Raw genomic sequence first — 13,846 nt, 5'->3', positions numbered from 1 at the left:
ATTTGGCTGTTTCGGTGGATACTCTGCAGATAAATTGAGATGTAAACGATGATCCAGGATAGAATTAATGAATAGAAATGGACATGAACAAGAAAAATGATGAAGCAGAGTGGTTTACGGCTACCCACAAACTGTGAACCACCCATTAACCCCAGAAAAACGAATCAGTTCATAGTTGTTGTTTTTTCAGTTTGTACCTGGGAGAGGGAGACCTAATGCCTCCACCCCATCTGCCGCCTGCCCACTCCCTTCCTAGAGCCTCTGTTGACTCTCTACTTGGTCCTACGGCCTCTCTCTCTCTTTGTCCTCCACCACTGTCATCTTCAGAGACAGTGGCCCAGCTTCCATATGCAGTGTATAGTTTAATTGTATATTAATCTTTTTACTAAGAAATATACTTATTTTTAATTGATATTTTCAAATGCTTGTTTTTTGAAAGGGAATTATGGGTGGTGCTGGCCCTCCTGGATTTCCTGGACTTAGAGTGAGTATGCATTTCTTCCAATGTTCCTTCTTCAAATGTCCAGGTATTTTTTAATGTTATTTGGCATAGAGAAAAATCATTCTCCTTAAAATAGACAAGATTTCAAGGATAATGTGTTAAATAGCAAGATTAAACTGGATTTTGCAGTCTGAACCAGGAGATCTTGTCCATGGCTTCCTGTACTCCGATTCTAGGTCATTTTACTTTATTCAGTTTATTGTGATTCCATAATTACAGCAAAAAGTGGGGCTTCAATTAAAAAAGTCAATTAAGACTCGGACCACACGTTTTCTGAATAGTTTTTATCCCAGAGCTATAATTGCAATTAATAATGAGTTTAAAGACCACCAGTAGTGAATAATTAGTTGGACTGTGTTACTTGGCCTGCGGTGTAGATGTTTGTATTTTTAGTGGGGGACTTTTAGTGGGTGGGGAGTGTTTGGGGAATTTTATGTGTGTGCATGAGTCTGGTCTCTGGGTGTCTGTGAATTTCGTTGTATGGGTATACTGTGTATATACTTACAATGACAATAAATTATTATTATTATTATTATTATTATTATTATTATTATTATTATTATTATTATTATTATTATTATTATTATTATTATTATTATTATTATTATTATTATTATTATTCTGGCAAGTGGAACTGTAACAGAATCATGTGGACTTGATATATACCACTTGCAGAAAATGCACAGATTTGTGTGAATACAGACTTCCGAGAATGGGCCAAAAACACAAATCAATTTTCTACCCAAGGATGAGCAAATGGTGCTCCCCCACTTCTGCAAATCAGGGTTCTTTGTAACTCCGATGGGTCAGTTCTCTAGTATCCACATCTCCATATTTTCCAGGGAAAATTCAGTCATAGTAAATAAAGTAACAAAACATTTTCTACACTCTAATAATTGCCAGAATCACCTTGGGAGCTATCTCACTGTGCCTAACTGTAGGTGCAGCTCTATGGAAACATCATAGCTCTAGAACAGTTCAGAAGTATGCTCCAGTAACTTGTTGGAAGAGGGCAGTAAAGGAAATACAGCTTTTGCAGTGTTGTGGCATTTCTGCATTCTCAACATTTTGGAAGATTCATTATATCAAGAATGACTATAACCTTATTATAATAAGCCGTTGTTAATAACTTTTACTTATAGTCCTTCCCTGCTAGAGATCATTACCTGGCTTTTTCCCTACCATTATTCACTTTTCCTCCTGCCTTGGGGTTATGAACACCAGAAGAAGGAGTACCAGAAAGTAACAAGGTGTGCTTGTTTCAGGGCTAGTGGTATGAATAGATGAAGTTTAAATAAAAAGCATACCAGATTTGGCTGTAACTCAAATTATACATCTTTGTTATGTGATTTTTTAAAAGAAGTAATAAATGATGTATCCTCATGGATTATGGCCATGTGAGTTGCATTGGTTTAGCCTATGGTTCTGTAGCACCCACCTTTTTAAAGGCATTGCAGCTCAAAATCTTTGGAAGAAACATGAGATAACCAGTCTGTAAAGACAGAGTAAGTCATGGCATTGATGACTGGCCATCAGATTCCATGTGCAAGATCCAAGGCCACTGCTTACGTGGCAGAACTTTATATTTCCTTCACCATCCCATGCCTCTGCCATTTCTGCTCTGGAAGGTGCTCACATGCTCCAGACCAGTTTGTGAGGGATGTGCAGGGCTACTGAGAGAGAGGGAATCTCTCCCTTCCTATTCTCCTGGCAGGCTTTCAGTCTTTCGGTGAGAAGCTGTAATTGTATATAACCAACCCTGTCAGGGAAAAAACAAAAGAAAAATTAAAAAGACAAAAACATTGTGCCTTCTTACAGCTGTATTTTAATGTTAGGTTTCGTGGACAAGTCCACTTCCTCAGACACAGACTAACACAGCAACCTGTTCTAAAACTATAATCTTTAACCAGTTCTATAATTCTTCCCTGGTTGTACTCAGCCTCATACCTCACAACTATCCCAGCAGGCACATGAAAAGTACATAAACTGATCATGTACGTACATTTAATGTGGTCAAGTCATAACATTTATATAGCATCTGGTGGTGACTTCTGGAATTCACAGACGTATCTGTTGCTTGGACTTCTGATTCTGTTTTATGTGTTACAAGCTGCTTTTTCAGTACAGTTCTGATTACAAAAGGTTCCTGCTTTGTGGTGAATTGTGCAAACATAATAAAAAGTCCTGTGGCATGAATATATACTTGAATAATGATTCTTAATTGAAATCAGTGGCAAAACTAGCTGTACTTTATGTGTGTGTATCTTTTGGTCATGTTTCCTATAATGTACTTGTAGTGATGTTAAAGAGGATTGAATATGGATTCAGATGTTGTATTTATACCTGATTTTGTGACGTGTACCCAAACGTTTGGCAACACACCATATAAACTAAAAGCAATCTCTTTTCTTACTCTGCAAGAAGTGAATGGAGTTGTGTTCTTTAGTCATCATGTTACACAATGTGCTTTTCAATGCCATAACTTCTATTTTTCGTCGCATTCTTTGGTTTTGCTTCCTAAAACAGAATTTTTAATGTGTTTCTCTTGGGTGTTGCTAAGTAGCAAGTAGCACAAGGAGAAAGTATTCCTTCCCTGTAGTGGAAATATTTCCCTATTCAATACTTGTAGAAAACCTTCATTTTCATCCAAGTTCACATGTGAGTCTAAATCAACACACACAGGACCTAAGTTATTTCTCTTTCTTTCTTAGAGCTGGAATAGTTTCAGCTGGCTTTTAGAGCAGCACAAGACTTTGCCATATGTATATTTCCATAACATCAACATTGGACTGCCTGTTTCTAGACAAAAGTACATTAAGCCAGTGCCAAATCACTGCTTACAGACGATGGCTGAGATCCCAAGCACACTTGGAAGAAAGCAACTTCCAGTGAAATCAGTGGCGCTTAGTTACAATTAAGTGTGGTTTAAATCAAATCTCAATATTCTACTGTAAAAAGAAAAAAATGTAAATAACTGGAAACAGGACTAAGGAGGGCTTTGCCAGAAAATACTAAGGCTAATGGCATGGTGGCTACTTTTGAAGTTCTGGAAATAAATGATATGAAGGAACATGTGTGTACATTTAAATGAAAGAGGCAATCATGCATTTTGTAATCAGAAAGCAATCTGCTCAAAGTGTGTGGTTCAAAATTTGATATTAAAGGACCCATAAGAAGAGCCAACAAATGTAAGCCTTTTTTCAGGGAATATTTGATGCCAAATTACTTGGTTCATTAGCTGTTTTGAGCTATAAAACCCCTTTTTCCAGTTAGATTTTATTTATCCATTTAGGAACAACTTGCTCACTCTTCAGATAGTTTTTTGGCATCATTGATCTCCAGATCAGGACACTCATGTGGTATATGAAAGAAAGAACGAGCATAAAACGTGCTGACTGATACATTTGTATGCCAGTTACAGATATCTCTATTTTTAATGTAAGGGAACGTGTAAGTATGTATTCTCCTGTAGGTAGTCTAAATTGGTAGAGTGTCAGTAGGATTGCATCACAGAAAATGAGGCAAATGAAAGCCTTGTTTGAAGATGCCATCCTTGCATTCCATGAGGTAGAGAGCTTCCAGCTGGTCCCCAGCAGTAACCCAGCTGGATTACTTTAATGTGCTTTAGGAGGATGTCCCCTTGAGAAAACACACACACACACACACACACACACACACACACACACACACACACACACACACACACACACACACACACACACACACACACACACACACACACACACACACACACACACACACACACACACACACACACACACACACACACACACACTGCAAGCCCCCTGGGGCTGCAAAAAAAAAAATCCAAAAATTTGCAGCAGTGGGGATGGGAGGCAGAGGGTAGTGGGGGCTGCTTTGGAAGCCTGGGAAGCCGGAAGCCGCCCCAACCTCCGCGCTGGGTGCCACTTTCCTGGGCTTTCAAAGCTGCCCCCGCTGCCCTCTGCCTGCTGCCCCCGCAGTCTCTGCCGCTGCAGAACAAGGCATTTTGTGAGTACAGTGGGGTCTTGACTTGAGAACCTAATCCGTATTGGAAGGCGGTTCTCAAGTCAAAAAGTCTGTAAGTCAAGTCTCCATTGACCTACAGTGCATTGAAAACCGATTAATCCCGTAACAGGCCGTTTTTGTTCCATTTTGGTTTTTTTCTGGTCTGTAAGTCAAATCTCAGTCTGCAAGTCAAACCTACATTTTGCGGCCAGAGAAGTCTGTAACTCAAAAAGTCTGTAAGTCAAGCCGTCTGTAAGTCAAGGGTCCACTGTACTTGTTACATCCCTACATCTCGTGATACATGGAGAATTTTCTGGGCCTTACAGCTAGGTTTATTGTCTAATCTTTTTTTTTTAAACCTGACTCTATACCACTCCTGCCAGGAATGCTGTTGCAACAAGAAGGCTCATGAGTTACAATATAAGCCTTCTACTTCCTGCTTTGCTCTAGATAGCATGATGAGTCCAAGTGCATGCACCCAGTACAATCTAGCAGCTCCCTCTTATAGAGCCCTTCCCTCCCTCCTGAGTGTTTGGTGTGCTGACATTACATAAGTATAGTATACATGGAAACACCTTTGTGTTGAGCCACTATGTCCTGGAACTATCTGGGAATGGGTGAAGATGGGTGAGGATGGATGCCCTGGCTTTCAAGGTACTTCACAGGTAAAAATCACATTTCTCCTCCTCCAGCATGTCCTGCTCTAAGGTTTATCTGCTTCCTTTCAAATCTGTGGAAGCTTTGTAATTCTCTGCGCAGCTTGCACCCTGAGACCTGCTGTCCCTCTGTAAGGTGTTTGACCTTACCCATGGCTTGGGGGCAGTGTATCTAAAAGCCTGTCTTCTGTATGACGCTGCCCATAATCTGTTATCATCACTAGAGATCATGTGGGTTGACCCATCACCTAATATGGTTAGGTTGAAAGGTGTGCAAGACAAAACCTTTCCAATACCAGAACTCTGATTATTTAACTCTTCACGTAGAGAGATCAAATGGCCCCCTGAATTTCTGCACTTTAGGAAGAATAGTAAAGATTGTATTATTCCATCTAGCATTTCATTTATGTTCTCTTTTATGTTTTATATATGTAAGTCTCCACTGCTAATTTTATTGAGTTTGTTTTTATTTCATTTTATTCTGATTTTGTTTTCAACTGGACATCAGTTGAACTACTCTCTGGGCAGAAAGGTGACTTGTACATATTTTTAATAAACAATTCTTTTGTTAAATAAAGTAAGTGGCATATCAAAACAGCAATGCGTCAATCTAGCATGGTATTAGAATTGCACTGTGTCATTTAGGGAAGTATTTAGAAGAAGAAGAAGACAAAATAGAGGAGGTGGTTCTTGATTGTCCCTTTAATGTCACAACCTACCTAATACTGTACATCAAAGAGTTGTCACGTCAGGTTACACCATCCACAACTCCTTCTGGGAGCAAAATAACCATCTGCACAGGCTACACTACACAGTGAGCAAAAAAAAAATGTGCTGAATCGTACAACTCCCCTCCCCCCAAAAAAACTGAAGTTCAACCACTGCACCAGAAAGGAGCAGGACAGCTCTTAAAGGGGCAGGATAGATTTATTTTAAGTTGAAAAATGTGTAGATGCTGTGATTTGGTTCAAACCAAACCACATCAAAAGCAATCCAAGTGGCAACCTATATACCTATCTAAACAAGCCCTTAGTTTACTGTCTCTCTGTGCTACCCTGTAATGGAGGTTCTGTAAATGATTACAGTGGCAGTATAAAAATAGCACAGAAGAGTAAAATGGATAAAGTCTTGTAAAACTGAAAATTCATCTACTCCAGATCTCTGTATAACTGAAAATTGTAATTATTCTTCTACCTGCATTATCCATAGTCCTCAGTTCAGGGTACAACTAGTCATAAAATCAAAAGATCCCTGATTGAATATACTGCAGTTTTTAAAAAAATTAAAGTTTAAGTTTATTGTTTAACACTTTTGTAGAAGGACAAGAATCTTTCTGAGAAGTGAAGTTGAGGGAAGGGCTTAAACCTTCACTGTACTGTTTTTCTGGTTAAACTGATTTCACCCCTACAGTTCCTTTAAAGAGTACCTTACATGGAGAAAATTATAGTGGATAGGGTTAATCAGCACTTTCTTAAACACTTATTTTGCAGTAGCTCTGAGTAGATCAACTCCACTCCACTCTGAAGCTGTTTAGACTTCTAAAAATGGCAGCAGGTGTGATCATGTGCTTATTGGTTCATTTGCAATCCATTTAGACCAGAATGGAGAACCTAGGACCCAGGAGCTAATTGTAGGGCCTATTCTTTTCTGTAGCACCTAAAGCTCCTCCTTCCAAAAAAAAAAAAAAAAAAAAAAAGCTGTTGGAAAAAAATCTCTAACCTGGACAACTGAGATACCGTTCTCTTGGAAGCTTTTAAGAAATTCAGTGCAACTTCAGACAGCTTCACGCTTTGTGATAATTGATCTGCTATTTATCATCCTTTAGGGTGTGATAGGACCAGTCGGACCATCTGGACTACCGGGAATTCCTGGACCTCTGGTACAGTATTATTTAATTCATACGTGACCATTTTGCCAAACAATGGCAAATAGAGTAGTTGTTATTCTTTTATTCCTCTGCCAAACAGTGAAGCAATAGTACTTATTCTCCCCACCACCTTTTCTTTTCCTAGGGTCTTCCAGGGAGTATGGGACAACCTGGATTGAAAGGTGATAAGGTGATCTAAAGAGCTTCATTATCAGAGTTACTTTAACTTTGAACCTTATGTGCAAGTATACTTTCTCATTTTAGAAAAAGCATCCCTGATAAGGTTCGATATATCCTCTAGTGCTTTGTTTTCTACTCAGTGCTGAAATCAACATGCACTTCCTGCTGTAGTTCTCTATGCCTGTGAATAATCACATCAGAAATTATGGGCTGTTCTAATTGTTAGAGACTCTGACATCATACTTGGTGATGTAGCTGGAGACTGTACTTTGGCTATGAAATAAAAAGCCCATGTCAAAATATTTCTGTTATAGTCATGTGGAAAACTAATACTGTGGTGTCTACTACTTGCTGCCCATTGTATAAAGCTGGATTGTATAAAGCTTACTACTAATAATGCTTTTTGTGTTTCTGAATATAATAATGTGTTGTTTAGGGTGATCAAGGCGTTGCAGGAGAGCAAGGGGAGCCGGGCTATCCAGGAGACAAGGTAATTAATAAGGGCTCTATGTCATCAAAGCTGTATAAAGGTTTAATAATCGTAGAAATAACCATTTCTTTTAATCTCAACACGTTGTTGACGTGTGAACGTTTTATACAAAGCGGCCCTGTATTGTGTTCATTTATCACTGAAGGAACAATCTTATTTTATTATTTATTTATTTTATTTATATCCCACCTATCTAGTCACTTAAGACCACTCTAGGTGGCTTACAACAAGCGTGATACAATATAATTAAAACAATTTTAAAAAGGAGACAAACTTTGGACAAGATGGAACAGACACTAGGAGAGAGGAAAAAAGAGGGAAAATCAGGAATTGGTTGAGGGGAAGGGCTGCCGAAACATCAGTGCTTTTAATTGTTTTTTAAAACAATTAAAATCTCTTACAGAGATTTATTCAGAACTAATTCTTCTTTTAGTGTATTTCAGCTAGTGCAGTGGAACTCTCCCATCTCTGCCACCACAGCTCTTTTCACAATCCTTCTATTTCATCCAGAGGGATTTATTTATTTATTTATTTGTTTGTTTATTTATTTTATATCCCACCCATTTAGATCGAAGTCTACTCTGGGCGGCTAACACTCTCCGCCGCTCAGAGTGGTCAATTTGACCAGATGAGTGGGGTATAAATCAAATAAATAAATAAATAATAACAACAACATTAAAATAAAATAAAACAATAACATTACTACACTAGAGGATGGCAAAATAAGTTAGGCATCGACAGGAGGTAAGGCCTTTCTGAAGAGCCAGGTCTTAAGTTGGATCTTAAAAACATCCAGTGAGGGAGGCAGAAAAAATTCGGGGGGGGGGGAGATTGTTCCAGAGCCGAGGGGCCACTGCCAAGAAGGCCCGCTTTCTTGCTGGCGGGGCTTTGTTGCGGTGCTGCCAGCAACTCCAGAGAGGAGCTCTCTCTGGAAAAGCTGGAACCCTCCGGTCCAGGATCCCCTTTTTGAAATGGGGATCAAAGGAGAGTCTAGAAGAAGTCTCTCTGAAGCAGATGGTGAGCAGCAGAAGGAGAAGAAAGGGAGGCAGACCCGGACTTTTTTCTTCTGAAGAAATCACCGTGCACAGACTGGAGCGGGCGCCATTTTTTGGCACTGAGCCGCGAGGAACCCTTTACCGGGGGAGAGGAGAGCAATCAATATAAACTAAAAATATATAACAAGTAAGTAAGCCGAAGCCTCTGATTTATGAAACAGCCTCATTAAGCTGAAATAAGAATGAAATTATTTGGCAGAAAGAATAAATGCAGCGGCGGGTTTATCTTATCAGTCTGACTCAAAAGCGAAACTAAGCTTCTCCAAGTGAACTATTAAAACGCCAGGCTGATTCTAAAGCCGAGAGTCTGAGATGGAAAAATAAATCTTATGTTTCTGGAGAAGAATCCCAGACAGCAACACCGTCTGACTGGATTTAAGAGACTTCGGTGGATGCAGCGTGGTTGGGATACGTTATTCTTTGCCTTCTCTGGACTTTGTGAACTATAAATAATAGAATCTGGTGGTTGGAGCTGACGTGGCCGACTGGACTAAGGAGCATTAAGGGGTTAATGAAGATCACAAGACGAGCTCCAAGGACAATCTACTGGACAGTTTGAGACTCTGTGACTGTTGTTTTGTTTGTGACCACGTGTGAGTCTAAAAATAGAAGCTTGCTGAACTCAGGAGAAGAAGAAATAACTGCGTCACGATTCTAATTGATATTGTATTTGCTGGGCTAAAAGTTGATTTTTATACTACAATATCTGGACAAAGATTGGAGGGAGATCTAAGGGGAGGTTTATGATGAGGGGTTTGAATTGTTGATAAAATTGTGGAAACTGGAAGGATTTCTAGGGGTTGATTATTGTGGTATTTAAACAAACCCCAAAGCCTGAGATGGACCCCAAAAATTCAAAAGAACAAATGGAGACTTGGTCTGTTCAATCCCAAAGTTCTGGAATAGTGGTGCAAGAAATAGAAAAGGAATGGCAGATTAATATACAAAGGCTAATATTAACAGGGTTCCAGCGAGTGAATGCAGGTCTTAGCAAAATAGAAAATTTGATGAAAGGGACGAAAGAGGGGACAGTAGATGCCAAACAAAACTTAAATGAAGTTGTACAGACTTTAGAATCGTCTGTATTAGACATGACACCAGGTAATATGAATGCAGTAGAGAGTTATCCAGTGACCCATGCAGCTTCCAAAATTAAAAAGCACTATGACAAAAATCTTAAGGAGGCAGAGATACTGAAACCAGATAATTTTATGGTGAAAATATGGGAAGTGAAAAAAATGGATATTCTGTCAGATGGGCTGAAAGACTGTTCAATTCAAAAAGAAACGGAAAGATGGGATGTATTGTATAAATGGCAGCAGCTACCAGACAATGTTGGAATAACATAGAATAAAATTAAAATTAAATGATAAGATAAAAGCAGGAGGGTAATCAAACTGTGAAAAAGCAAAAAGTTGATATGTATTAGTAATATGAATTGATTGGATGATGTTATACTTTATGCTCTCCTATCCCCCAAAACTATTTTTCCTTTACTATCCCCTCTTTCTTTCTGTACCCTCTATCCTTGTTTCTAAATAAAATAAAATTATAAAAAAAAAAAAAAAAAAAAGAAGGCCCGCTTTCTTGTTCTTTCTCTTCAGACCTCCCTCAGCCTTAGGCCGCTCAGCCGCCCCTCCTGGCTAGAGTGAGTGATACAGGTAGATCTAGATGGGAGAAGGCGTTCCGTCAGATATTGAGGTTCTAAACCATTTAGGGCTTTATATGTCATCATTAATACTTTGAAATCAATTCATAGCCCTATGATCCAAATTTTGAGGGCATATCAGAGGATGCAGAGTGGAGAATTGCAGTTTTATGATCTAGTGCCTGCAGTACTGGATATATCATGTATTTATCATCTATATGGCAAATAATCAATGCTTCTTATACAATTGCAAACAAAATGTGATGGAATATAGATCATCGCAAAAATCTGTTATGCATGAATAAATAAATATTTAAAAATATTTGAGCAAAACCAAATACAGTGGTGCCTCGCAAGACGAACGCCTCATGGGACGAAAAACCCTCAAGATGAATGGTTTTTGCAATCGCTGTGGTGTCTTGCAGAAGAAGACAGCTTCTTCTATGGCCATGCTTCACAAGATGAATGTTTTTCGCAAGACCTATGCCTCACAAGACGAATGAATTATTTTCGCCTTGTGAGGTTACCATAGGTTTCCCTCTGGGAAACCGCTTTTTGCAAGACGAAAATTTTGCAAGACAGCACGACTCGCAGAACAAATTACTTTTGTCTTGCGAGGCACCACTGTAATTTTTTTGCTTGAATTAAAAAACACTAGTGATTTTCTCGGACAATACTGCACTGTCTTTCCTTGAGTTTTAGTGAGACCAAATGGCGATAAATTTTACTTAAATTATAGCTACTCTGCTTTTCTCAAAGGGTGCTGCTGGTTTGCCAGGACTGCCAGGAATTAGAGGAAAGCCAGGTCCCATGGTACGTCTTAACACATATGTTGTCTGTATTTTAAAACTATTTTAATTGGCAACTCACACCCCTAAAAGTGTGGATTAACTGCTGAACGGTATCTGTTTGTCCCAGAATGAACTTTTCTAACCATCAATATCTTATTGTTTTATGAGTAGCCATTGGGAAGTAAATGTGAGCATGTTAGTTTGCTTAGGCATCAAGCTCGGCAAAATCCTGTCAGGGGAATGTTTAGTGTGCTGCCAGCTTCTAAATGCAAAGTTGCTTGCCTAATTTGACATCCATAATCTGAATTTCAGAATGATTCATATAGTATAGGAGTAATAGTACTGAGATTCATAAGCCATTGGGCTTTATGGATATCAGACACAGGGGGAGTTTTCAGATGTTCTTTCTTACAGCAGGAATATTATGGGTACTAAACTGAAAATAATTTATCATTAATTCAACACAGATCAAGCAATAAGATTTCCAAAGATTAAAGAGCATTATTATACCAGGAGACCTGGGCTCAAATCCCTGCTTGGCTGTGGAAACTCACGGATAAAACCACTTCATAAATATTTTGCCTGCATTGGAAGCCCTGTTAGGATTATTATGACCACTCTGACGGCAAAGTGATAGAGAAATGAATTCTTTTCTTAAAAACAGATTTTTAAAAACAAACAACTTTTAAAAAACAAAATATTTCATTTGTCTATTTTGAAAAAAAATACTCATCATTTGCATAATTATATATTTGCAATTATTTTTTACTGATTTACTTTTTACTGACTTTATATTTACAGTTTTATTAAGAAGTAGAAAATATTTTGAGCAGACCAGGTCAGAAAAAAATTGAGTTCATAATGCCTGTTCTATTTTTAGGGTAGAATTGGAGATCCAGGACCCCAGGGACCAATGGGCCCTCCAGGACCAGAGGTGAGAAAATTTGTAAGAAGTTAGTAATACATCCTATTTTACAATGAAAGCAGCACAAATAGATTATTCTTCCACGGCTTATGCATGAAGGATGGTTAGCTTGTGTCCTAATTATTTCTTCTTGAATAGCTTAGTACACCCTCCTATGATGCAAGCTGGTGCTTGCTTATGTGTTAAAGTAGCTGTCATCCACCTCTTGAGCAGCGTGGGGAAATGCCACTTTTGCCCCATCACTATTGCCATCTAACTTGCCCAGTTTGTCATTTTATTTCACCTCCCCACCTCTCCCCCCATCAGTGTGACTTGGAGCAGTGGGTATTTATCTATTTGTTAGATTTATACCCTGCACCATCTGGCAACCAGGCCACTCTGGGCGGCTAACAACAAGACAAACAACACAATATTAAAACACAATAAGAATAAAATAATACAACCATTCAACAGATACCATGACTAGTAGGATAAATTAAAACAGATGGATATAAAGATGGTAGAAAGGATGATGAAAGGATGGCAAAAAAGGATGGTAAAAGGGAAGCAGAGATATCAGCAATGTAATGCGCAGGGAAAGCCTGACGGAAGAACCAGGTCTTCAGTGCTCTTTTGAACCCGTCCAACAAGGGTGCCAGGCGTATCTCCATGGGCAGATTGTTCAACCGGGGGGGGGGGGGATGCGTCTTGTTATTTCCCTCCGGATCTCCTTTGGGGTCAAGGCCCTCAACCGCCCTGCCTGTGAAGAACGGGTATTACGGACAGATCTGACTGGGAGCAGGCGTTCTGCTAGATACCGAGGTCCTAAACCGTTTAGGGCTTTGAATGTTATCATCATAACCTTGAAATTGATACAGAAATAAACGGATAGCCAATGAAGGGTGGCCAAAATTAGGGAGATGTGCTGAAATTTCTTCACCCCAGTTATTAATCTGGCCACCGAATTCTGAACCGGTTGTAGTCTCCACATCAACTTCAAGGGTAGCCCCACGTAGAGAGTACGAGTGCATGAATCAAAGTCGTGAGAGTCCCTGGGACTAGATAGGGATGCAGCTGGCAATCCTCCACAGATGGAAATGGGCTGCCCGGACCACAGATGTCACCTGAGTTTCCATGGTGAAATCTGGGTCCAGACAGATGCCCAAGCTGCGAACCTCATTCTTCGTGGGAAGAGTCACTCCCCCAAAGAAAAGGGAGTTTCTCAACCCACTGATGCCGGGGCCACCCATGTGCAAGATTTCCGTCTTGTCCGGATTCAACCTCAGTCCATTTGCCTTCATCCACCCCAGAACGGTCCCTGAGCAGCGTTCAAAGAATGGAACAGCATCCACTGCAGTTGGAGAAAAGGAGAGGTAGAGCTGGGTGCCATCAGCGTACTGATGACACCGAGCCCCACAACTCCGGATTACCTCCCCCAGCAGCCTCATATAGATATTAAATAGCATTGGTGAGATTATCAACCCCTGTGGAACCCCACAATTGAGGATACACAGGGTGGAAGTCATCTCACCAAGCTGCACTCTCTGGGAACAGTCCCCCAAGAAGAAACAGAGCCATGCCAAAGTGAGGCCACCGATCCCCAGCTCGGAGAGCCGCCCCAGGAGGATACTGTGGTCGACGGTATCAAAGGACGCTGAGATATCAAGGAGGACCAAAGGAGGGCTGTAGGAGGGCTACAGCAACATCTCCCTGCTTCTGGCTGTCCAATCAGTTAGCCATCCAGT

General features: G+C 39.8%; 1 protein-coding gene across 2 annotated transcripts in view; it reads left to right on the top strand.

Moving 5' to 3' along the window:
• Nucleotides 1-13,846, top strand: part of COL24A1 (collagen type XXIV alpha 1 chain) — a 245,139-nt gene that overhangs the window by 82,347 nt on the left and 148,946 nt on the right. For both annotated transcript variants that reach the window (XM_020795023.3, XM_072997896.2), the window contains 6 exons: nucleotides 440-484; nucleotides 6,992-7,045; nucleotides 7,179-7,223; nucleotides 7,650-7,703; nucleotides 11,166-11,219; nucleotides 12,078-12,131. In XM_020795023.3, the coding sequence (XP_020650682.3) occupies nucleotides 440-484; nucleotides 6,992-7,045; nucleotides 7,179-7,223; nucleotides 7,650-7,703; nucleotides 11,166-11,219; nucleotides 12,078-12,131 (306 nt within the window). The remainder of the gene's footprint in view (nucleotides 1-439; nucleotides 485-6,991; nucleotides 7,046-7,178; nucleotides 7,224-7,649; nucleotides 7,704-11,165; nucleotides 11,220-12,077; nucleotides 12,132-13,846) is intronic.

Source organism: Pogona vitticeps, chromosome 4 (assembly GCF_051106095.1).
Source record: "Pogona vitticeps strain Pit_001003342236 chromosome 4, PviZW2.1, whole genome shotgun sequence".
Lineage (NCBI taxonomy): Eukaryota > Metazoa > Chordata > Lepidosauria > Squamata > Agamidae > Pogona > Pogona vitticeps.
Note: the sequence above shows the minus strand (reverse complement) of the source record. Positions and strands in the feature narration are given on the sequence as shown.